At 44.1% G+C, this 26,022-nt stretch overlaps 1 protein-coding gene across 2 annotated transcripts in view; it reads right to left on the reverse strand.

The window, feature by feature from the left end:
* Positions 1–489: 489 nt before the first annotated feature.
* Positions 490–26,022, reverse strand: part of ANO7 (anoctamin 7) — a 44,238-nt gene continuing 18,705 nt past the window's right edge. Inside the window, exons 13-24 of one of the 2 annotated variants that reach the window (XM_040326753.1) lie at positions 25,772–25,909; positions 24,848–24,946; positions 23,727–23,829; positions 17,978–18,089; positions 17,752–17,806; positions 15,848–15,945; positions 14,686–14,822; positions 13,413–13,618; positions 13,068–13,210; positions 11,583–11,673; positions 9,353–9,512; positions 490–1,057 (exon numbers count right to left, since the gene is read on the reverse strand). In XM_040326753.1, coding sequence (XP_040182687.1) covers positions 1,023–1,057; positions 9,353–9,512; positions 11,583–11,673; positions 13,068–13,210; positions 13,413–13,618; positions 14,686–14,822; positions 15,848–15,945; positions 17,752–17,806; positions 17,978–18,089; positions 23,727–23,829; positions 24,848–24,946; positions 25,772–25,909 — 1,377 coding nt within the window. In that variant the 3' untranslated portion in view covers positions 490–1,022. The remainder of the gene's footprint in view (positions 1,058–9,352; positions 9,513–11,582; positions 11,674–13,067; positions 13,211–13,412; positions 13,619–14,685; positions 14,823–15,847; positions 15,946–17,751; positions 17,807–17,977; positions 18,090–23,726; positions 23,830–24,847; positions 24,947–25,771; positions 25,910–26,022) is intronic. The other variant, XM_040326754.1, reaches the window with a different exon arrangement.

A 26,022-nucleotide genomic window follows, 5' to 3' on the forward strand; every position in this document is an offset into this window, starting at 1 on the left:
GGTGCTCGGAGGAAGTGTGCAGGGGGTGGAAGCGAGGGACGGTGCTCGGAGGCGAGTAGGGGGTGGAAGTAAGGGATGGTGCTCGGAGGCGGGCAGGGGGTGGAAGCGAGGGACGGTGCTCGGAGGCGGGCAGGGGGTGGAAGCGAGGGACGGTGCTCGGAGGCGGGCAGGGGGTGGAAGCAAGGGACGGTGCTTGAAGGAGGGCTGGAGGTGGAAGCGAGGGACGGTGCTCGGAGGCGGGCAGGGGGTGGAGGCGAGGGACGGTGCTCGGAGGAGGGCTGGGGGTGGAAGCGAGGGACGGTGCTCGGAGGAGGGAAGGGGGTGGAAGCAAGAGACGGTGCTCAGAGGCAGACAGGGGGTGGAAGCGAGGGACGGTGCTCGGAGGTGGGTAGGGGGCGGAGACAAGTGGTAACTCAGAAGGGGGAGGAGTTTTTACACCTATTCTCTGAGAACAAAGCCCCGATAATCACCAATATTTTACCAGAACTCTTCGGCATGAAACATTCTTGTGCTTTATTATTATTATTACAAAGAGACGGGAAGACACACCCAGCAGGATAATGATTGGACGGATACAGTGCTGCGTTTTTTCATGCTCCATATTGTCACATAAACTCCAACCAGGCCACGCCCCCTAATGCGTTTTACTCCGCCCCCCCGGAGCTTCATCCTGGGGAACTTAGGTCTGTGCTTCAACTTCAATGGTGAGCGTCCAATCAGGACTCAGGTGATGACATCCATTGTGCGTCTGTGTCGCCTCCAATAACAGAAGCGTTTTATTTCCATCCGCGGCGCAACGCGCATTTCAAATTTTTTTTGGTGCAAAATATAACAGTCCGTCATTGGAAGACATCGAACGTCTTTGTGCTCTGCAAGGAAGACATCGAATGTTTATTTATTCCCTCCTCCAGCCGACAACTCAGATCAGCAGTCTATACATAGCTCCGCCCTCTATGGCTACGGACCCAATCCCAATCTATCGCCTAATCTCCGACCGCTGGCCGGGTACGTCTCGGAAAAACTCAGTCGATCAGGGCGCAGGGTGAGACGCTGCTTGCTGGAAGAGAGCAAAGTCACATGTGTGTCACTGCAAGAACCGTCATAATAATAATAATAATAATAATAATAATAATAATAATCATCTTTTTTATTTTTTTATATTTACAATATTATTATTATTATTATTATTATTATTATTATTTTTATTTAGAATCTATATAGTTCTATTTTTAAGGATCTATATATTATTATTCATTATTATTATTATTTTTCAGGATCTATGTATTTAATTTTTATAATTATTATTCAAGATCTATTTATTATTATTATTTTTATTATTAATAATGCTTTTATTTTGTTAAATTCAGGATCTATATATTATTATTATTATTATTGTTAATCAGAGAATCTATATGGTATTATTATTTAGGATCTATATATTATTAATTTTTATTATCATTTTTCAGGATCTATTTATTATTATTATTTTTCAGGATCTAATTATTATTAATAATAATAATAATAATAATAATAATATTATTAATGATAACAATAATAATCTTTTTTTTTTTAATTCAGCATCTATGATTATTACTGTTATTATCATTAAGAATAATAATAGATCCTGAATAATAATAAATTCTGAATAATAATAAATTCATAGATCCTGAAAAATAATAATAATAATGAATAATAATATATAGATCCTAAATAATAATACTATATAGAGCCTGAATAAAAATAACAATAATGATAATAATAATAGTAATAATAATATATAGATCCTTTATTTGAAAATGTTTTATTATTATTATTATTATTGAAAGATAATAATAATAATAATAATAATAATAATAATAATAATAATAATAATAATAAAAAATAGATCCTGAAAAATAATAATAATTATAAAAAATATATAGATCCTAAATAATACTATAAAGATTCTAAATAAAATTAACAATAATAATAATAATAATAATAATAATAATAATAATAATAATATATAGATCCTGAATTGGAAAAAAATAAAATGATTATTATTATCAATATTAATAATAATAATAATAAATAGACTCTGAATAATAATAATAAATACATAGATCATGAAAAATAATAATAATGAATAATAATATATAGATCCTAAATAATAATACTATATAGATTCTGAATAACAATAATAGTAATAATAATAATAATAATAATATATAGATCCTGAATTTAAAAAAGGTTTTATTAATTACTATTATTATTATTATTATTAAATAGATCCTGAAAAATAATAATAAATAAAAATATATAGATCCTAAAAAATACTATATAGATTCCGAATAAAATTAACAATAATAATAATAATAATTGTATTAATAATATATAGATCCTGAATTGAAAACAATAAAAATGATTAGTATTGTTATTATCAATAATAATAATAGAAAGAATAATAAATAGATCCTGAATAATAATAATAAATAATAATAATAATAAATATATAGATCCTGAATAATAATAATAATAATGAATAATTATATAATAGATCCTAAATAATAATACTATATAGATTATGAATGAAAACAACAATAATAATAATAGTAATAATAATATATAGATCCTTAATTTAAAAATGTTTTATTAATTATTATTATAATTATTGAAAATAATCATAATAATAATATAATAATAATATCCTGAAAAATAATAATACATAATAATAAATGCATAGATCCTGAAAAATAATAATAATAATAATAAATAAATAAAAATATATAGATCCTAAATAATACTATAAAGATTCTAAATAAAATTAACAATAATAATAATAATAATAATAATAATAATAATAATAATAATAATATATAGATCCTGAATTGGAAAAAAATAAAATGATTATTATTATCAATATTAATAATAAATAATAATAATAAATAGACTCTGAATAATAATAATAAATACATAGATCATGAAAAATAATAATAATGAATAATAATATATAGATCCTAAATAATAATACTATATAGATTCTGAATAACAATAATAGTAATAATAATATATAGATCCTGAATTTAAAAAAGGTTTTATTAATTACTATTATTATTATTATTATTATTATTATTATTATTAAATAGATCCTGAAAAATAATAATAATAATAATAAATAAAAATATATAGATCCTAAAAAATACTATATAGATTACGAATAAAAGTAACAATGATATTAATAATAATAATAATAATAATAATTGTATTAATAATATATAGATCCTGAATTGAAAACAATAAAAATGATTAGTATTGTTATTATCAATAATAATAATAGAAATAATAATAAATAGATTCTGAATAATAATAATAAATAATAATAATAAATATATAGATCCTGAAAAATAATAATAATAATGAATAATTATATAATAGATCCTAAATAATAATACTATATAGATTATGAATAAAAACAACAACAATAATAATAATAATAGTAATAATAATATATAGATCCTTAATTAAAAAATGTTTTATTAATTATTATTATAATTATTAATAATAATCATAATATTAATATCCTGAAAAATAATAATACATACAAATAAATACATACATAGATCCTGAAAAATAATAATAATAATAATAATAATAATAATAATAAATAAAAATATATAGATCCTAAACAATACTATATAGATTCTGAATAAAATTAACAATAATAATAATAATAGTTTAAATAATATATAAATACTGAATTGAAAAAAATAAAATGGATTATTATTGTTATTATTAATAATAATAATGATGATAATAAATACATAGATCCTGAAAAAAAATTATGAATAATAATATATAGATCCTGAATAATAATACTATATAGAACCTGAATAAAAATAACAATAATAATAATAATAATAATAATAATAATAATAATAATAATAGTAATAGTAATAATATATAGATCCTGAATTTAAAAATGTTTTATTAATTATTATCGTTATTAATAATAATAATAATAATAATAATAATAATAATAATAACAAGACAACGCTGGACCCCATGGGCTAGTAAGTATGTCAGGAAGGCAATTTCCACGTTTCTCATGCGTAGGGCCGCGCAGGACATGCGGGAACGCTCCCCACGCGCTCTATCGCACCAGCGCGGTGATTATACAATTCCCCCCCCCCCCCTCCGCCTTCCCTGCATGTGTGTGATTTAGGATCACATTGGCCTCACGCCGCCCAGACAAGAGCACAGTTTCTTGTTGTATACATACAGTATCTCACAAAAGTAAGTACACCCCTCAGTGACATTTCTTGCATCTTTTCATGTGACAACACTGAAGAAATGACACTTTGTATCTCCAATGTTGTGTAGTGAGTGTACGGGGGGGGAGGGGTGTACACAGGGGGGGGGGGGGGAGTGTACAGCTTGTGTAACAAATAACTCAACACAGCCATTAGTCTAAACCCCGCTGGCAACAAAAGTCAGGACACCCCTAAGTGAAAATCTCCAAATTGGGGCCCAAAGTGTCAATGTTTTGTGTGGCCCCCCATTATTTTTTAACCCTCTTGGATGTATCCAAATTTCCGAATTAGAATAGTACCAATTTTAAACAGAAAGAATAAAATTTGAATTCGGATGAAATTCTAATCGTTTTCTAATCATTTTCGATTTCAAATAGTTTTCCCAATTTCCAAAGAGAATAAAATAGAATAGAAATTAAAGGAATAGAACAGAAATATATATACATATTCTATACTATGGGCCAGATCCACGAAAGAATTACGCCGGCGTATGTCTTGATACGCCGCGTAATTTTAAATTTTGCGCGTCGTATCTTTGTTTTGTATCTACAAAACAAGATACGACGGCATCTGGGATCGATCCGACAGGCGTACGTCTTAGTACGCTGTCGGATCTTAGGTGCATTTTTCCGCCGGCCGCTAGGTGGCGTTTCCGTCGAATTCCGCGTCGAGTATGCAAATTAGCTAGTTACGGCGATCCACGAACGTACGTCCGGCGCATTTTTTTACGTCGTTTGCGTTCGGCTTTTTCCGGCGTATAGTTACCCCTGCTATTATGAGGCATACTCAATGTTAAGTACGGCCGTCGTTCCCGCGTCGCCTTTTGAATTTTTTACGTCGTTTGCGCAAGTCGTTCGCTAATAGGGATTTGCGTAGAATGGCGTCACCGTCGTAAGCATTGGCTTGTTCCGGTTTTATTTCGAGCATGCGCACCGGGATACCCCCACGGACGGCGCATGCGCCGTTCAAAAAAAACGTAGTTTACGTCGGGTCACAACGTATCTACATAAAACACGCCCCCCCATCACATCCATTTGAATTCCGCGCCCTTACGCCGCCAAAGATACACTACGCCGCCGTAACTTACGGCGCAACTTCTTTGAGGATTCGAAAAAAATAAAATAAGTTACGGCGGCGTAGTGTATCTTAGATACGCTACGCCGACGCAAATATGCGACGAGGTACGTGAATCTGCCCCGATTTCTTTATTTTCTATTCTCTTCTGTATCCAAATTTCTGAATTCGAATAGTACCGAATTTAAAACGAATCCGAAATAACAAAATTCTAATCGTTTTATATATAATAAATATGTTTTTTTTTTCTATTCCTTTCTTTTCTATTCTATTTTATTCTCTTTGGAAACTGGAAAACGATAAGAAAACTTTTCGTATCAATTTGAAAATGAATAAACGAAACGAATTAAACAAACAAAACAAATTTATGTAAATAACGAATCAAAACGAATGTTTTCGTTCTGCACGTGTCTAATATTTACAAAAAAATGTGAGGGGTGTACTTACTTTTGTCAGATGCTGTGTATGGCAGCAGATTGTTTGATTTGGTGGCAATTATCGGACAATCTTATTTTTTTATCCCTCTTGGATGGGCGACCCCCCCCCCCCCCAGGAGACCTGCACCCCTCCCCCCCAGGAATGTGAAGCGATTTTAGAATTTGGGACACAAAAGAGTCAGAAAAACTCGGCGCGGCACAAAGATCTCCTTATTCCGCCTTTTGTTGCACGGCGATGTCAGGTACCGCGGGCGGCCGATGTCATACGCCACCGCGCTTTTCAGGAAAGCGCTACAGATTGGCGTTTTCGGTGAAGAAAAGGATTAATCCGAGAATGAAACCCCCCCCCCCAGGGCTCTGCCTGCCCCCCCACCCCCCCGCCGCCGGCCCTGAGAGCCGCCATTGTCCGCTTCTAATTTATGGAAATCTATTTGTGTCTCCGAATTCCTCGGAATGGGAAGAGCCTCGGGAATGATGCGACCTCAGCAAGAGGAGGGAGGAGCAACACTGAGAGTTCTCACTGCGACCAAAAGTCCCGACATTCCCGCAAAACGCATCGGAGTCCGCGGGGGAGGGGGAGGGCTCTGGGGGGAGGTCACAGAATCTCTCTAACTTTTTTTTTTTTTTTTAACTTTAATCACAATTATTATTATTAACAGCAAAACAACAACAAAATTCCACACCGAGTGTCCCGAGGATGAAGAGCGGGGGCTGGGCAGATCCGGAAAACGGGGAGTGTCAAGGTGAGTGCCAGTCTTCAAATCAGGGTTAGAATTAGGGATCGGGTTAGTGTTAAGATTAGTGTTAGGGTTATTATTAGGGATAGGATAAGTGTTAGGGTTATTATTAGGGATCGGGTTAGTGTTAAGATTAGAATTAGGAAAATGGGGCCAGATTCACAGAGCAGATACGCCGTCGTATCTCTCAGAGTATCTATGCGACAGATTCATAGAATCAGTTACGCATAGATAGCCAGAAGATCCGACAGGTGTAATTATTTTACACTGTCGGATCTTAGGATGCAATACCGCGGCAGTTTGCGTCGTAAACCAGCGTCGGGTATGCAAATTAGCAGTTACGGCGATCCCCGACGGATTTTCTCGTTCGCTACGTCGCCGCTAGTCTAGTTTCCCGTCGCAAAGTTAGTCGTCGTTTGACCTGCCCTAACTTTAGTCAGCAAGCGTATTGCTGTCTAAAGTATGGCCGTTGTTCCCGCGTCGAAATTTAAAATTTAACGTTGTTTGCGTAAGCCGTCCGGGAATACAGAAGTACGCAACGCGCGTCGCCGGTAGAAAAAATGACGTCACGGCGCGCAAAGCACGGCGGGAGTTAGGAAACGGAGCATGCGCAGTAGGTCCGGCGCGGGAGCGCGCCTAATTTAAATGGCACACGCCCATTTGAATTGGCCGCCTTGCGCCGGAGGCCGTCGGCGTAGGTTTTCATCGCAAGTGCTTTGTGAATCAGGCACTTGCGATGAAAACTTGCGGCGGTGTAACGTATCTACGATACGTTACGCCGCCGCAGTTCTATGTGAATCTGGCCCATGGTTATTATTAGGGTTAGTGTCAGGCCCCGTACACACCATAGAATCCATCCGCTGAAAAATCTCAGCGGATAGATTCTATGGTGTGTACATTCCTGCGGATATTTATCCGCAGGAATTTCACGATTCCAGCGGATAAAAATTTGTAGACATGTCTACAAATCTATCCGCTTGAATCGATCCCAACGGATTGATCCGCTGGTCTGTACAGACTCACCGGATCCATCCGTCCGAAGGGATCCCCCGCATGCGTCGTAATAATTCGACGCATGCGTGGAATTCCTTATATGACAGCGTCGCGCTCGTCGCCGCCTCATCATCGGGGCGACGGCGTGACACGTCATCGCGAGGGGATTTCGGCGCGGATTTCGATCCTATGATGAGTACACACCATCGGATCCAAATCCGCTGAAATCCTCTAGAGGATTTATCCGCGGAAACGGTCCGCTGGACCGTATCCGCGGATAAATTCTCTCGTGTGTACTAGGCCTCAGGGATAAGGTTAGTATTAGGGTTATTAGGGATAGGATTAGTATTAGGGTTAGGATTAGTGTTAGGATTAGTATTAGGGTTAGGATTAGTGTTAGGATTAGTATTAGGGTTAGGATTAGTATTAGGGATAGGATTAGTGTTAGGATTAGTATTAGGGTTAGGATTAGTGTTAGGATTAGTATTAGGGTTAGGATTAGTATTAGGGTTAGGATTAGTGTTAGGATTAGTATTAGGGTTAGGATTAGTGTTAGGATTAGTATTAGGGTTAGGATTAGTGTTAGGATTAGTATTAGTGTTAGGATTAGTATTAGGGTTAGGATTAGTGTTAGGATTAGTATTAGGGTTAGGATTAGTATTAGGGATAGGATTAGTGTTAGGATTAGTATTAGGGTTAGGATTAGTGTTAGGATTAGTATTAGGGTTAGGATTAGTATTAGGGATAGGATTAGTGTTAGGATTAGTATTAGGGTTAGGATTAGTGTTAGGATTAGTATTAGGGTTAGGATTAGTGTTAGGATTAGTATTAGTGTTAGGATTAGTATTAGGGTTAGGATTAGTGTTAGGATTAGTATTAGGGTTAGGATTAGTATTAGGGATAGGATTAGTGTTAGGATTAGTATTAGGGATAGGATTAGTGTTAGGATTAGTATTAGGGTTAGGATTAGTGTTAGGATTAGTATTAGGGTTAGGATTAGTATTAGGGTTAGGATTAGTGTTAGGATTAGTATTAGGGTTAGGATTAGTGTTAGGGATAGGATTAGTATTAGGGTTAGGATTAGTGTTAGGATTAGTATTAGGGTTAGGATTAGTGTTAGGGATAGGATTAGTATTAGGGTTAGGATTAGGGATAGTATTAGTGTTAGGGTTAGGATTAGTGTTAGGATTAGTATTAGGGTTAGGATTAGTGTTAGGGTTAGGATTAGTGTTAGGATTAGTATTAGGGTTAGGATTAGTATTAGGGTTAGGATTAGTATTAGGGTTAGGATTAGTGTTAGGATTAGTATTAGGGTTAGGATTAGTGTTAGGGATAGGATTAGTATTAGGGTTAGGATTAGGGATAGTATTAGTGTTAGGGTCAGGATTAGGAAAATGGCTATTATTAGGATCAGTGTTAGGGTTAGTATTAGGGTCAGTGTTAGGGTCTCTGCCTGGAATAACATTCAATCAGTATTGGAATAGTTTGAAGTTTTCAGACTGTTGATTTGTCTCCCCCGACCCCCCCACATGCATTTCCCCCCTTTTCTGTAAAGGTGAAGGAGTTACCTGGCGGGTGCGGAGGGCGGAGTTACCTGGCGGGTGCGGAGGGCGGAGTTACCTGGCGGGTGCGGAGGGCGGAGTTACCTGGCGGGTGCGGAGTTACCTGGCGGGTGCGGTGGGCGGAGTTTTCTGAGGGGTGAGGGCGGTGCGGTCTCCTGTACAACATCCAGCACAGCACAGGGACACGACACCACGAGACACCGCACTGCCACAAGACGGCGACATGCAACGCACAACACCAAACCGTGCCGCTGACTGACCTGAGGAGCCGGAGGCCGGACTCACCGTCATCAGAACCTCCTGGTTGTCGGCCAGCGCCTGCTTGGCCAGGTACCGCTCCCGCTTCACTTTAATCTCCACCGACTCTGGGATGTCCGGGACCATCCAATCAATACAGCGCAGACTGAAGAACACCACGTGCTGGGGGAGGGGAGACACAGAAATATACGTCAGGACGATCCGCACAGTCATTAGATCGACATAACCGGGCCCACAGCAACTTCCAAATACTGAGGGCGCCACGCAATCGTACAATCCTGGGCCACACATCAGTCGTTTGATTTTGTTTCTTAATTGTAACATTTTTGCTACATCTGAACAACAAACTGCAACAATGTTTCAATAAGAACTTGTTTTCAGCACTTTATCACATCGTATGTGTATTGTATGTGATTGTATGTGTATTGTGCTCCCCTGCTCCGCCTCCCTCCTCCCCCTTACCTTACCCCCCTCCTTCCTCCTCCCCCGGCTCCGCCTCCCTCCTCCCCCTTCCTCCTCCCCCTTACCTTTCTCTCCTCCTCCTCCCTCCTCTTCCCCCTTACCTTCCCCTGCTCCTCCGCCTTACTCTCCTCTGCTCCTCCTCCTTACTCTCCCCTGCTCCTCCTCCCTCCTCTTCTTCCTTACCTTCCCCTGCTCCTCCTCCCTCCTCTTCTTCCTTACCTTCCCCTGCTCCTCCTCCCCCATACCTTCCCCTGCTCTGCCTCCCTCCTCCTCCCCTTTCCTTCTCCTGCTCCGCCTCCCTCCTCCTCCCCCTTACCTACCCTTGCTCCTCCTCCCTCCTCTTCCCCCTTACCTTCCCCTGCTCCTCCGCCTTACTCTCCTCTGCTCCTCCTCCTTACTCTCCCCTGCTCCTCCTCCCTCCTCTTCTTCCTTACCTTCCCCTGCTCCTCCTCCCTCCTCTTCTTCCTTACCTTCCCCTGCTCCTCCTCCCCCATACCTTCCCCTGCTCTGCCTCCCTCCTCCTCCCCTTTCCTTCTCCTGCTCCGCCTCCCTCCTCCTCCCCCTTACCTACCCTTGCTCCTCCTCCCTCCTCTTCCCCCTTACCTTCCCCTGCTCCTCCTCCTTACTCTCCTCTGCTCCTCCTCCTTACTCTCCTCCTTACTCTCCCCTGCTCCTCCTCCCTCCTCTTCTTCCTTACCTTCCCCTGCTCCTCCTCCCCCATACCTTCCCCTGCTCTGCCTCCCTCCTCCTCCCCTTTCCTTCTCCTGCTCCGCCTCCCTCCTCCTCCCCCTTACCTACCCTTGCTCCTCCTCCCTCCTCTTCCCCCTTACCTTCCCCTGCTCCTCCTCCTTACTCTCCTCTGCTCCTCCTCCTTACTCTCCTCCTTACTCTCCCCTGCTCCTCCTCCCTCCTCTTCTTCCTTACCTTCCCCTGCTCCTCCTCCCCCATACCTTCCCCTGCTCTGCCTCCCTCCTCCTCCCCTTTCCTTCTCCTGCTCCGCCTCCCTCCTCCTCCCCCTTACCTACCCTTGCTCCTCCTCCTTACTCTCCTCTGCTCCTCCTCCTTACTCTCCTCCTTACTCTCCCCTGCTCCTCCTCCCTCCTCTTCCCCCTTACCTTCCCCTGCTCCTCCTCCTTACTCTCCTCTGCTCCTCCTCCTTACTCTCCTCCTTACTCTCCCCTGCTCCTCCCCCCTCCTCTTCCCCCTTACCTTCCCCTGCTCCTCCTCCTTACTCTCCTCTGCTCCTCCTCCTTACTCTCCTCCTTACTCTCCCCTGCTCTGCCTCCCTCCTCCTCCCCTTTCCTTCTCCTGCTCCGCCTCCCTCCTCCTCCCCTTTCCTTCTCCTGCTCCGCCTCCCTCCTCCTCCCTCTTACCTTCCCCTGCTCTGCCTCCCTCCTCCTCCCTCTTACCTTCCCCTGCTCCACCTCCTCCTCCTCCCCTTACCTTCCCCTGCTCTGCCTCCCTCCTCCTCCCTCTTACCTTCCCCTGATACTCCTCCCCCTTACCGTCCCCTGCTCCTCTTTCCCCTCATCCCTCCATCTCCCCTGCTCTTCCCCCTTACCACCCCCTCCTCCTCCGCCTTTACCTTCCCCTCCTCCTCCCTTCTCCTCCCCCTGCCTCCTCCTCCCTTTTCTCCACGCTAACAGACTGACCCCATACACTGTGCACTGTTATTTCATTCCTGTGAAGACTGGAAGTTCTGGGAAGCAACTCCGAGAGAGCAGGAGCCAGCAGCATTGAAAGTTGTAAACTGCTCTCGTATTCACTCACCTCAAAGGCAATGATGAACCCCAACCGCACGGCCAGAAGCTTCCAATAGAAGAGAGTGTATCTACCGTCCTCGTCCCGGAAGGCTTTGTACCTGCACCATACAGAGAGAGATGGGGTGAACTCTGACCCCGGGGTGTCCCCGATCCCCCCCAAAACATTCATCATGGGATACATAGAGAGGATCTATGCTCCCCCCCCCCCTATCACTGACAGGGGGGGACAGAAAAGTAACAATGTGCTGAAAATATACTTTTTTTTTTTTAGGGGTTTGGATTAATGTCCTTTTACTTCCTTTTTTACTGACCCCCTGTAGGTCTGCTGGAGGATCTATTGTTGCAGGGGCAGATCTATTGTCGGAAGGGGGATCTGTTGCTGGCAGGTAGGTCTACTGTTGCTAGTGGAGAATCTGTGGTTGTTGGGAGGTGGGTAGGGGGTCGAGACAAGGGACGGTGCTCAGAGGTGGTTAGGGGTGTAACCAAGGGACGGTGCTCAGAGGTGGGTAGGGGTGTAACCAAGGGGTGGGTAGGGGGCGGAGACAAGGAACGTAGCTCAGGGGTGGGTAGGAGGTGGAACCAAGGGACGGTGCTCAGAGGTGGGTAGGGGGTGGAGACAAGGGACGGAGCTCAGGGGTGGGTAGGAGGTGGAACCAAGGGACGGTGCTCAGAGGTGAGTAGCGGGTGGAGACAAGGGACGGTGCTCAGAGGTGGAACCAAGGGACGGAGCTCAGGGGTGGGTAGGAGGTGGAACCAAGGGACGGTGCTCAGAGGTGGATAGGGGGTGGATCCAAGAGACGGTGCTCAGAGGTGGATCCAAGAGACGGTGCTCAGAGGTGAGTAGAGGGGTGTAACCAAGGGACAGTGCTCATAGGTGAGTAGGGGGCAGAGGCAAGGGACGGTGCTCAGAGGTGGGTAGGGGGCAGAGACAAGGGACAGTGCTAAGAGGTGGGTAGGGGGCAGAGACAAGGGACTGTGCTCAGAGGTGGGTAGGGGTGGAACCAAGAGACAGTGCTCAGAGGTGGATAGGGGGTGTAGGCAAGGGACGGTGCTCAGAGGGGTGTAAACCAAGGGACGGTGCTCATAGGTGGGTAGGGGGTGGAACCAAGGGACGGTGCTCAGGGGTGGGTAGGAGGTGGAACCAAAAGACAGTGCTCAGAGGTGGGTAGGAGGTGGAACCAAAAGACAGTGCTCAGAGGTGGGTAGGGGGGTGGAACCAGGAGACGGAGCTCAGAGGTGGGTAGAGGGGTGGAGACAAGGGGTGCCTCAGAAGGGGGTAGTACCTGCACCTATCCTCTGAGAAGAAAGCCCTGGTTGTTCCCATGGGGGGGGGGGGGTTCTCATGACATGACCTGCTGGTGGTACTTGAGGTCCGGAGTCAGAAAACTCCTTCCATATGGTTCAGTCCAGGATGGGATGTCCCCCAAGGACATAACTGCCCACCAATGGTGTGTCTTCCACCCACCTGTATGGAAGGAAGGGGGCCTCTCACCTGCACAGGGTGTGGTTGGCGGACACGTAGCTGTGCGGTGAGTAGGACAGCGTGAAGTTTAGGTAGCCGTCCAAGTTGCTGTCGTATTCGTACTGGTAGAGGAGGCGCGGGAGGAAGTCGGAGGTGAAGGCAATGAGAAAAGCCTGGAATAAGCAGAGACAAGGGGATTCACCATCTTCCTACCACTTTTATAAAGAGGTGGGTTAAACTATAACAGCCAAATCATGATATAAATTTAGGAGCAATAAAAAGATGATTGATTATCGGTAGTAAATGTATTGATCGATCCGGCCCCAGAAGAGCGGCAGAGGAGGAACACGTGGAAGGGGGGTTTTCCTCACTCACATTGACGATGACGGAGAGTTGGGCCAAAGCCTCCAGGATATGGAACCAGACTCCGATGTGCTGCGCCCGCTCCGCCACGGGGCGCCGATATTCTCGCACAAACTTCTGGGCGTCCAGGCGAATCTCCACCCAGTTGTTGAGCAGAGCGAAGAGCGGGGCCAGCGGGAAGGCGGCCACAAAGATAGTGATGAAACCAAACTGGATGACTAAGAGAAGAGACGGGTCAGGGTGGTGAAGACATTTCATTCATGACCCCCCCCCTCCCCCGCCTTACAGGGTCTCATCTCTGCCCTCTTCCTGCCCCTCCATACATAAAATGTGTAATAATTTATTGTTTTGTATTACATTTTTGTTACTTTTTTTGCTTTTTCCTGCTAAAATAATAAAGTAATAAAGAAATTTCCGAAATTTCTCATTTCCAAACTTCCGAAATTTTTGATATTTCAGAAATCAGAAAGTTTCGAAAACCGGATATTCGAAAATGAGAAATTCAAAAATTCCTAATTTGAAATGTTTTAATCCAAATTTTTAAATTTTCGAATTCCGAATTTCCGATAAAAGCTATGAATGAAGAAATTTTTCAGCAGAGCACATCTACTGGACACCTCCAAGTGGTGTTTCCAGAGTGCCAAATGTAAGGGAATATGGAGGGGTCCTTTAATGCCCCCCAGTGGGGCATCCACTAGACATGTGCAATTTGTTTAGTTCTGAATTCGTTTAACAAATTTTGACAAATTTTAAAACTTCCGAAATTTGTAATTTCTGAACTTCCGAATTTTCTAATTTCCGATATTTCAAATTCCGGAAATTCGAACATCAGAAATTCGAACATCAGAAATTCGAACATCAGAAATTCGAACATCCAGAATTTGAACATTTTAAACATTTTGAATTTCCAAATTCCCACATTTTTCGAATTTCCTGAATTTTCAAAAGAAGCTATGAATGAAAAAAAATTTCGGCAGTGCACATGTCTACTAGACACCTCCTAGTGGTGTTTCCAGAGTGCCAAATGTAAGGGAATAAGGAGGGGTCCTTTAAGACCCCCCTCCCCATGGAGCATCCACCAGACACCATCCTAGTGGTGTTTACAGAGGGCCACTTGTAAGGGAATATAAGGGTGTCCTTTAATGCCCCCCCCCCCAATGGAGCATCCACCAGACACCTCCTATGGTCTTCATCTGAAGTGGCTTTGGCCGAGCCTTTGTAGGGTCCATTTGTCCAACTTTCTGGAGGTGTAGAAAGCTGACATTTACCCCAGCGGGTCACTCACCCATCTCCAGGTACTCCTCAAAGAGCCCCTCACACTCGATGAGTTCATAGTCTTCCTCCCATCGCTTTGGTTCCTCGGAGATCTGCGTCCCGCGGACCTTGGCCAGCTGCCTCCTCTGCCGCCATGACTTCAACTTCCTGCCAGAGAAAGCCGACGGTGATAAACTGGCAGATTTCACAGGTATGTGTATTACCCACCAATACTCTATATGCACGGTCCAAAACATCGTCTACTGTATAATGAGGGTCAGAAGGCTGGACACCAGCTCATAAGTTCTGTCTCCTAACTTTAATTAGACATGTGCAATTTGTTTAGTTCCAAATTCTTTTTTTTTTTAACGAATTTTGACAAAGTCGTCAATTCCGAAATCTCCGAATTTTTCAATTTCCGAATTTTTGGGTTGCCGAAATTCCAAATTGTCGGAAATTTCCGAAATTTGAAATTTAGGAAATTGGATTTTTGGAATATTTAAATTTTGGAAATTCGAAACAAGGAAATTGAAAATTTTCGAAGATCAGGAATTCGAAATTAGAAATACGGAAATTTGAAAATTGGATTTTCGAATTTCCAAAATTTACTGAATTTCCAAATGCAAAAAAAAGAATGTAACTAAAACTAAAACAAACACATTTTTTGGCAGTGCACATGTCTATTGCTTTCTTGAAATTGCATTTTTTGAGACCTTCAGTGGTGGTTCTTATCCTTTTTTTCATCAAATTATGACTTGTTTGTTTTAAGGGCCCTCAATGATCTTCCATAAATGTCCGTCTTCAAAGACCTGAAGATACAACTGGTTTCGGCATAGAGGGTCCGCACACAAATCTAACATTGTTTTTATGTAATCCTAAAATCTTGGCTTTGATGGTCTCAATGTGAAAGGTCTCAAACCCCTCGTTCTTGGGCCAGAAGATGGAGCTTCATCTCCAGTGCCGACCTTCAGCTACTCAATTAAAACTGTACACAACATAAGTGCTTGGATTTGACTCCGACATGGACCAGCCCCAGCACTTGTACCTCAACACCCCATCTCCATGACCACCGAAACCGATCCATTTTCATCACTTTTCTAGCATTTTATGGTCCACTTTATGGTTAGGTGTCCTCCAATCACATATATCAATTACACATTATTGTACATTCGTTATCTGTCCGTATCACTTACGGGATCAGAAACTCCTGGATATTGCTGACAATCTGCTTGCCGACCATTATAATGAAGAGCTGTTGGGCCAGTTCTATGAGGCAGCCGCCAGGACCGCACTGTAGAGGGAGGCAAGAAAATAAATAACACAGAGTGCAATTGATGCTCATCCAAAATGTAAAGCCCCCCCCCCCCCCATGTGCGGGGAAAACAATCTTTGGCTAGGAGATGACCAGGTGGTCTTAAAATCTTTGCTTTTAAACAATACACCCTTGCACATTACAAGGTTGGACATTCATAGCATTCTGAATACCTGCTAGAAGAAGTTCAAGGACAATAGGAATCGTAAAACGAAAACTCTGGGTTTGTTCAGTTAAAACAGATCAGCCTAGTATAGTATTAATTCACTTCCACCCTTGTGGTTACAGTTTTTGGACAAGACCATTTTTGTTTCTGTGCCCCCGAGTACAAAGCCAGCTCCATAAAAACAAGGTGTGACCACTGTCGGGTGGAGGATGGAACTTGAGTGTCCTGCACAGGGCCCTGACCTCAACCCTACTTCGGGATGGCTTGGAAACTCAATTTCGTGAGTCATCCAACATCAGTACCCAGCCTCAACCCTACTGAACACCTTTGGGATGGCTTGGAAACTCAATTTCAAGAGTCATTCAGTAGGGTGGAGGCTGGGTACTGATGTTGAATGACTCTTGAAATTGAAGTTCCAAGCCATCCCAAAGGTGTTCAGTAGGGTTGAGGCTTGGTAGTGATGTTGGATGACTCTGGGATGGCTTGGAAACTCATTTTCAAGAGTCATCCAACATTACTACCCAGCCTCAACCCTACTGAACACCTTTGGGATGGTTTGGAACCTCAATTTTAAGAGTCATTTAACATCAGTACCCAGCCTCCACCCTACTGAATGACTCTTGAAATTGAGGTTCCAAGCCACCCCAAAAGGTGTTTAGTAGGGTTGAGGCTGGGTACTGATGTTGAACACCTTTGGAATGGCTTGGAAACTCAATTTAAAAAGGTGTTCAACATCAGTACCCAGCCTCAACCCTACTGAACACCTTTGGGATGGTTTGGAACCTCAATTTCAACAGTCATTCAACATCAGTACCCAGCCTCAACCCTACTGAACACCTTTGGGATGGATTGGAACTTCAATTTCGTAAGCCATCCAACATCAGTACCCAGCCTCCACCCTACTAAACACCTTTGGGATGGCTTGGAACCTCAATTTCAACAGTCATTCAACATCAGTACCCAGCCTCAACCCTACTGAACACCTTTGGGATGGCTTGGAACTTCAATTTCGAGCCAGGTTGTCTCATACATCATCAGTGCCAGACCTCAACTCTACTGAAGGTTATGCGACCCGAAACCAGGTTTTCTCATCCACAATCATTGCCCGCCCTTACAAATGGGCAGAAAATCCCAAAGACACCCTGCAAAATATTGTTAAAAATCTTCTGAGAAGAGTGGAGGATGTTAAAGTAACTAAGTGATGGTGGGGGGGTGGTGGACTTCATATTGTCTATGGTTTTGATTTGGGATGTCTAACAAGCTCATCTAGGTGTGATGGTCAGGTGTGTATTTCTAGGAGATCTTATGATAATAGTGCTCTCTGCAGTACTTATAGCATGCAACCATCACAGCTTGATGAATTAGGCCCACGGGGGCTCCAAATGACCCCAAGTCCCCTTATTGGGACCCCCAAGTGCTCAGTGTAATGGATCCCAAACCTGTCTTGCATTTGGCATTAGTCTGTTCTTCCCGAAACAAAATGAAATTTGGATGCACCAAGGGAATGCAATCATTCTGGGTGATTTTACGCCCTGTGGGGGTTTCATAAAATATATGATATAGTCATCTTCATGCCCAGCAGGTCACACAACATATTTCTTCATAGAGGTAGAACTTACATCCTCGTTCCTCATACCCAAGAGTTTGCCGTAATGGCCGGGATATCCCACAAATCTGCAAGGCAGAAACGCACAGTCATCAAAGGCCACGATTGGTTGTTTTTTTCGTACTGTACATCGTCAGTGTCTCACGACTGGACCATTGACTATATTTCTGTAGGCGGGGGGGGGGGGGGATGTGCATGGGATAGATATTGCGGATGTAGCAGCAAAATTGTCTTCTCACCTGCCTTTGAAGAAAGCCACGTAGAATGGTGATGAGTAGAAGTTCACAAACTGGAAGATGAAAACCTTGAAGGTAAACGCATCCTCGTGTAACGATTGGGTGCGATGCATCTCTGTGATAGTGAGGAGATAAGGGTTATCCAAGAGCACCTGTCTATCACAAGAGGTCCTGTCTATCACAAGAGGTCCTGTCTAAGCTTTCTGTGCAGGGCACTGTATAGACACCTTTCCTGTTTACTACCCATCCCAAGGGCAATACCCAGGACCACACCCCACCCCATCCCAAGGGCAATACCCAGGACCACACCCCACCCCATCCCAAGGGCAATACCCAGGGCCACACCCCACCCCATCCCATCCCAAGGGCAATACCCAGGACCACACCCCACCTCATCACATCCCAAGGGCAATACCCAGGACCACACCCCACCCCATCCCAAGGGCAATACCCAGGGCCACACCATACTAATTATTAGAAAGAAGACTAGAAGTACATATGATCACCTATTTTTCAGATATCTGCAGAGAGACTTATTGGAACGCATAGGAAATGTTATATACTGTACTGAGAACGGCAGAGAATCCCTTTACTGCCCCCCTAAACACCTCATCCCAAGGTCATTAGCCAGGGCCATGGGAATGAGGAGGGTATCAAACAATCACACTAACTAAAAGATATAGAGAGAGGCATAAAACCATAGAGGTACTTCTAAGCTATATACACCTCAGAGGTCATTTCTAACCTATATGCACTGGATGTTGTAAGGACCCCTTTACAGTCCCTCACTCCCCCTTCCCACACAACAACAACAAGGGCCATAGCATGCTAATAATTCAGAGGGGATGAATAGTACACCAGATCACCCATATCAGATACAGAGGGATGCATAAAACCTCAGAGGTCATTTATAACCCTGTATGCATCGGATGATGTAGGGACCCCTTTACAGCCCCTCAATCCCCCTTCCCACACAACAATAACAAGGGCCATAGCATGCTTATAATTCAGAGGGGATGAATAGTACACCAGATCACCTATATCAGATACAGAGGGATGCATAAAACCTAAGAGATAATTTGTAACCTGTATGCATCGGATGATGTAGGGACCCCTTTACAGCCCCTCAATCCCCCTTCCCACACAACAATAACAAGGGCCATAGCATGCTAATAATTCAGAGGGGATGAATAGTACACCAGATCACCTATATCAGATACAGAGGGATGCATAAAACCGAAGAGGTAATTTCTAACCTGTATGCACTGGACATTGTAAGGACCCCTTTTCAGTCCCTCAAGCCCCCTTCCCACACAACAATAACAAGGGCCATAGCATGCTAATAATTCAGAGGGGATGAATAGTACACCAGATCACCTATATCAGATACAGAGGGATGCATAAAATCTAAGAGATCATTTCTAACCTGTATGCACTGGACATTGTAAGGACCCCTTTTCAGTCCCTCCAGCCCCCTTCCCACACAACAGTAACAAGGGCCATAGCATGCTAATAATTCAGAGGGGATGAATAGTACACCAGATCACCCATATCAGATACAGAAGGATGCATAAAACCTTAGAGGTCATTTATAACCTGTATGCATCGGATGTTGTAGGGACCCCTTTACAGCCCCTCCAGCCCCCTTCCCACACAACAATAACCAGGGCCACAGCATTCAAATTGTAAGGAATGAGCATTAGACCAGAGCACCTATCTATCAGATACAAAGAGATGCATAAAACAGAAGAGGTACTTTCTATACTATATGTACTGGATGCTTTAGTAATCCTTTTACTGTCCCTCTGATCCCTCATCCCAAGGACAGGGACAGGAACCACATCACGCTATTTAATAGGAAGGAGAAAATAATTACACAAGAGCACCTGTCTATCAGAGACAGAGAGATGCATAGCACCACAGAGGATATTTCTCAGCTATTTATACTGGGCGCATTGAGAACCCTTTACCGTTCCTCAGACCCTTCACCCCCACCCCCTATATAACAATAACCAGGGCCATACTAGTGATACTGTGAGTATCCAAAAAAAAGGGTCAGGGGGAGGAAAGCCCCCTAGATTGCCACACTGGTGTTGTAAGAGTCTAGATAATCGGAAAATAAAATATTTTTGTTACAGTACAAAATACCCTGACCCAATACTCTAATACCCCCAACAAACTCTGAAACACCAGCACTGCAAGACCAATATGCCAACCTCCTCCTAACACTCATGTAATGTCTATCGAGTGTATACCATGCACTACCCACCTTGTTATGTTCTCACCATGCACTACCCACCTTGTTATGTTCTCACCATGCACTACCCTCCTTGTGTTCTCACCATGCACTACTCACCTCACTGTGTTCTCACCATGCACTACCCTCCTTGTTATGTTCTCACCATGCACTACCCTCCTTGTGTTCTCACCATGTACTACTCACCTCACTGTGTTCTCACCATGCACTACCCACATCATCGTATTCTCACCATGCACTACCCACCTTGTTATGTTCTCACCATGCACTACCCTCCTTGTGTTCTCACCATGCACTACTCACCTCACTGTGTTCTCACCATGCACTACCCTCCTTGTTATGTTCTCACCATGCACTACCCACATCATTGTATTCTCACCATGCACTACCCACATCATCATATTCTCACCATGCACTACCCACCCACATCATTGTATTCTCACCATGCACTACCCTCCTCATCGTATTCTCACCATGCACTACCCACCCACATCATTGTATTCTCACCATGCACTACCCTCCTCATTGTATTCTCACCATATACTACCCTCCTCATTGTGTTCTCACCATGCACTACCCACCTTGTTATGTTCTCACCATGCACTACCCACCTTGTTATGTTCTCACCATGCACTACCCTCCTCATTGTATTCTCACCATGCACTACCCTCCTCATCGTATTCTCACCATGCACTACCCTCCTCATTGTATTCTCACCATATACTACCCTCCTCATTGTGTTCTCACCATGCACTACCCACCTTGTTATGTTCTCACCATGCACTACCCACCTTGTTATGTTCTCACCATGCACTACCCTCCTCATTGTATTCTCACCATGCACTACCCTCCTCATCGTATTCTCACCATGCACTACCCTCCTCATTGTATTCTCACCATATACTACCCTCCTCATTGTGTTCTCACCATGCACTACCCACCTTGTTATGTTCTCACCATGCACTACCCTCCTTGTTATGTTCTCACCATGCACTACCCTCCTTGTGTTCTCACCATGTACTACTCACCTCACTGTGTTCTCACCATGCACTACCCACATCATCGTATTCTCACCATGCACTACCCACCTTGTTATGTTCTCACCATGCACTACCCACATCATCGTATTCTCACCATGCACTACCCACCTTGTTATGTTCTCACCATGCACTACCCACATCATCGTATTCTCACCATGCACTACCCACCTTGTTATGTTCTCACCATGCACTACCCTCCTTGTTATGTTCTCACCATGCACTACCCACATCATCATATTCTCACCATGCACTACCCACCCACATCATTGTATTCTCACCATGCACTACCCTCCTCATCGTATTCTCACCATGCACTACCCTCCCCATTGTATTCTCACCATATACTACCCTCCTCATTGTATTCTCACCATATACTACCCTCCTCATTGTGTTCTCACCATGCACTACCCTCCTTGTGTTCTTACAATGCACTACCTACCTCATTGTGTAACCACCATGTACTACTCACCTCACTGTGTTCTCACCATGCACTACCAACATCATCGTATTCTCACCATGCACTACCCACCTCAATGTATTCTCTCTATGCACTACCCACCTCATCGTATTCTCACCATGCACTACCCACATCATCGTATTCTCACCATGCACTACCCACCCACATCATTGTATTCTCACCATGCACTACCCTCCTCATCGTATTCTCACCATGCACTACCCACCCACATCATTGTATTCTCACCATGCACTACCCTCCTCATTGTATTCTCACCATATACTACCCTCCTCATTGTGTTCTCACCATGCACTACCCACCTTGTTATGTTCTCACCATGCACTACCCACCTTGTTATGTTCTCACCATGCACTACCCTCCTCATTGTATTCTCACCATGCACTACCCTCCTCATCGTATTCTCACCATGCACTACCCTCCTCATTGTATTCTCACCATATACTACCCTCCTCATTGTGTTCTCACCATGCACTACCCACCTTGTTATGTTCTCACCATGCACTACCCTCCTTGTTATGTTCTCACCATGCACTACCCTCCTTGTGTTCTCACCATGTACTACTCACCTCACTGTGTTCTCACCATGCACTACCCACATCATCGTATTCTCACCATGCACTACCCACCTTGTTATGTTCTCACCATGCACTACCCACATCATCGTATTCTCACCATGCACTACCCACCTTGTTATGTTCTCACCATGCACTACCCACATCATCGTATTCTCACCATGCACTACCCACCTTGTTATGTTCTCACCATGCACTACCCTCCTTGTTATGTTCTCACCATGCACTACCCACATCATCGTATTCTCACCATGCACTACCCACCTTGTTATGTTCTCACCATGCACTACCCTCCTTGTTATGTTCTCACCATGCACTACCCACATCATCATATTCTCACCATGCACTACCCACCCACATCATTGTATTCTCACCATGCACTACCCTCCTCATCGTATTCTCACCATGCACTACCCTCCTCATTGTATTCTCACCATATACTACCCTCCTCATTGTATTCTCACCATATACTACCCTCCTCATTGTGTTCTCACCATGCACTACCCTCCTTGTGTTCTTACAATGCACTACCTACCTCATTGTGTAACCACCATGTACTACTCACCTCACTGTGTTCTCACCATGCACTACCAACATCATCGTATTCTCACCATGCACTACCCACCTCAATGTATTCTCTCTATGCACTACCCACCTCATCGTATTCTCACCATGCACTACCCACATCATCGTATTCTCACCATGCACTACCCACCTCATTGTGTTCTCACCATGCACTACTCACCTCATTGTGTTCTCACCATGCGCTACTCACCTCATTGTGTTCTCACCATGCACTACTCACCTCATTGTGTTCTCACCATGCACTACTCACCTCATAGTGTTCTCACCATGCACTACCCTCCTCATCGTGTTCTCACCATGCACTACCAACCTCATCGTGTTCTCACCATGCACTACCCTCCTCATTGTGTTCTCACCATGCACTACCAACCTCATTGTGTTCTCACCATGCACTACCAACCTCATCGTGTTCTCACCATGCACTACCCTCCTCATCGTGTTCTCACCATGCACTACCCACCTCATAGTGTTCTCACCATGCACTACCAACCTCATCGTGTTCTCACCATGCACTACCCTCCTCATCGTGTTCTCACCATGCACTACCCTCCTCATCGTGTTCTCACCATGCACTACCAACCTCATCGTGTTCTCACCATGCACTACCAACCTCATCGTGTTCTCACCATGCACTACCCTCCTCATCGTGTTCTCACCATGCACTACCCTCCTCATTGTGTTCTCACAATGCACTACCCACCTCATTGTGTTCTCACCATGCACTACCCTCCTCATCGTGTTCTCACCATGCACTACCCACCTCATCGTATTCTCAACATGTACTACCCTCCTCATCGTGTTCTCACCATGCACTACTCACCCCATCGGGTTAGTTTTTCGGCCAGTGAGGTGTAGACTTGACTCATTAGCAAGATAAGGACTAGGTTGACCATAGTGCTGCTGATATTGGCAATGTTACCAGCCTACAATTCAGAACGCAGAAATGCTTGTGGATCATGACTGAGGAGGAGGAGATACGTTATACTGCTAATTAAAAAGGTGATTAAAAAAAAAGAAGAAACTTACATTGCAACAGGTATAGAATTCACAGGTGACTGATAATTATACAATCAACTTATTTAAATAATTTTCTGGCAATTGACATTATCAGGTGCGAAGGAAGGCCAGGAATTTGTCTCAATCGTTTTTGTGATAAATACATTGGCCCAGATTCACAGAGTGTGGGCGCACATTACGCCGCCGTAAGAGGTAAGCATTGCATTCAGCAAGCTATTGCTCCCAACGCTGCGCCAGCGTGGCGTGGAATTCGAAGTGGGCGTGACCCATGCAAATGAGGCGTGACCCCGTGCAAATGATGGGCCGAGCGCCAGACAGATACGTATGACGAACTGCGTATGCGCCGTGACGTGGACGCATCCCCCTGCTCCTGCTCACAACCACGTCGGAAACAACTGCCTAAACTACGCCGGATCACTGCGTACGGCGTGAACGTAACCTACGCCCAGCCAGACACACGTCCAACGTAAAATACGTCGGCTTGTGTTCCCTGGTGCAGACCTGAGCATGTCTGCTGCTGGGTTGCACCTCCTTTATGGGGAATAACTTTACGCCGGACGTATAACAACTTACGCACACCTCGCGTAGCCTGCGTCGGGCGCACGCAGGTTCGTGAATCGCCGTATTTCCCTCATTTGCATATTTGAATGGCTAATCAATGGGAGCAGCACCATGCTCCCAGCCTAAACGTGCGGCCACCCTACGCCGGCGTAAGCAAGCTACGTCGGCGGGGTGTAGCCTGGTTTTGTAGCCTGGTTTTAGGCGCATATCTGTTTGTGGGTCAGCCAATCACATTTTCTGGCCTACAGCACCTGGCTCTGTAATTTACCCCCCTAGTGTGTTTAAGGGGTTTTTGCACAATTGAGTCTGGAGAATCGCTGTCCCTTTTATTTTAGTTCCAGTCTACCAGAGGGTCTGCCTTACCTGTGTCATGAGAATGCTGTTTCCGGTGTGATACATCATCATGCTGATGATTCCGCGGTACATGATCACCGACACCAAGAAGATCATCACTACGCACAGCTGCAGAGAGAAGAGACACCCAGGTATGGAAGGGGGTTCATCTCGCCCAAATTCAGGAGCCCCAACATTTCAGATCATTTTGTTCAGTTCCACATGCAGCTTGGTCATCGCTGACCATAAGCCAAACATTTCGTTTGAAATATTTAATAAAAAAAATCGCAATAAGCGTTTATCGGTTGGTTAACCACAAGGGGGCGCTGAAGGGTTTAAGTGTGACCTCATGTGTGTTTACAACTGTAGGGGGGTGTGGCTGCAGGTGTGACGTCATCGATTGTGAATCCCTATAAAAGGGAACACACGATCGATGCCGCCGCCGCCACAGTGAAGAACGGGGAAGCTGTGTTTACATACAGCTCTCCCAGTTCTTCAGCTCCGGGGACCGATCGCGGGACTCCAGCGGCGATCGGGTCCGCGAGTCCCGCGGCCGTGGTCACGGAGCTTCGGACCGGGTCGCGTGCACACGCCCGCGACCTCACGGCTGGGCTTAAAGGGCAACGTCCATATACGTTGATGTGCCCAGCCGTGCCATTCTGCCGACGTAAATCGGCGTGAAGGGGTCCTTAAAGGGATTAGTTAATTAGCTCATGTTTATTGATGCTTCTGGTTACAGGTGTATTGTTAGAGTAAAATGAGCAGGAGGGCGGAACCTCTTCTTCTACTGTATATAAGACTTGTATTCTGGTTCTAATAAACAGTCCATGTTCAGCAATCAAACAAGTTTCGTCTTGTTTGTTGTTGATAGCGGTTGGAATATCCGATATCTATATTCAGACTGGGAGGAAGCGGTATATGACGAAAGTGTGGGGGACGTTTCCTTCCACTCACCATAATCACAATCACCATGGATCCGGTGAGGATTCGGGAGAGACGAGCTCTTTCTGGAAAGTACGGCTCCTTCACTCCTGTGATTGGGTTCTGCTCCATCTGTGGGGCCATCGCGGCAAATTCTGGCCGGGGGGGCTCCTGGACATACATAGGTGAGAAGGTCAGAATAGGGGAGAAGGTCAGAATAGGGGAGAAGGTCAAAATAGGTGAGAAGGTCAGAATAGGGGAGAAGGTCAGAATAGGGGAGAAGG

Source organism: Rana temporaria, chromosome 10 (assembly GCF_905171775.1).
Source record: "Rana temporaria chromosome 10, aRanTem1.1, whole genome shotgun sequence".
NCBI lineage: Eukaryota > Metazoa > Chordata > Amphibia > Anura > Ranidae > Rana > Rana temporaria.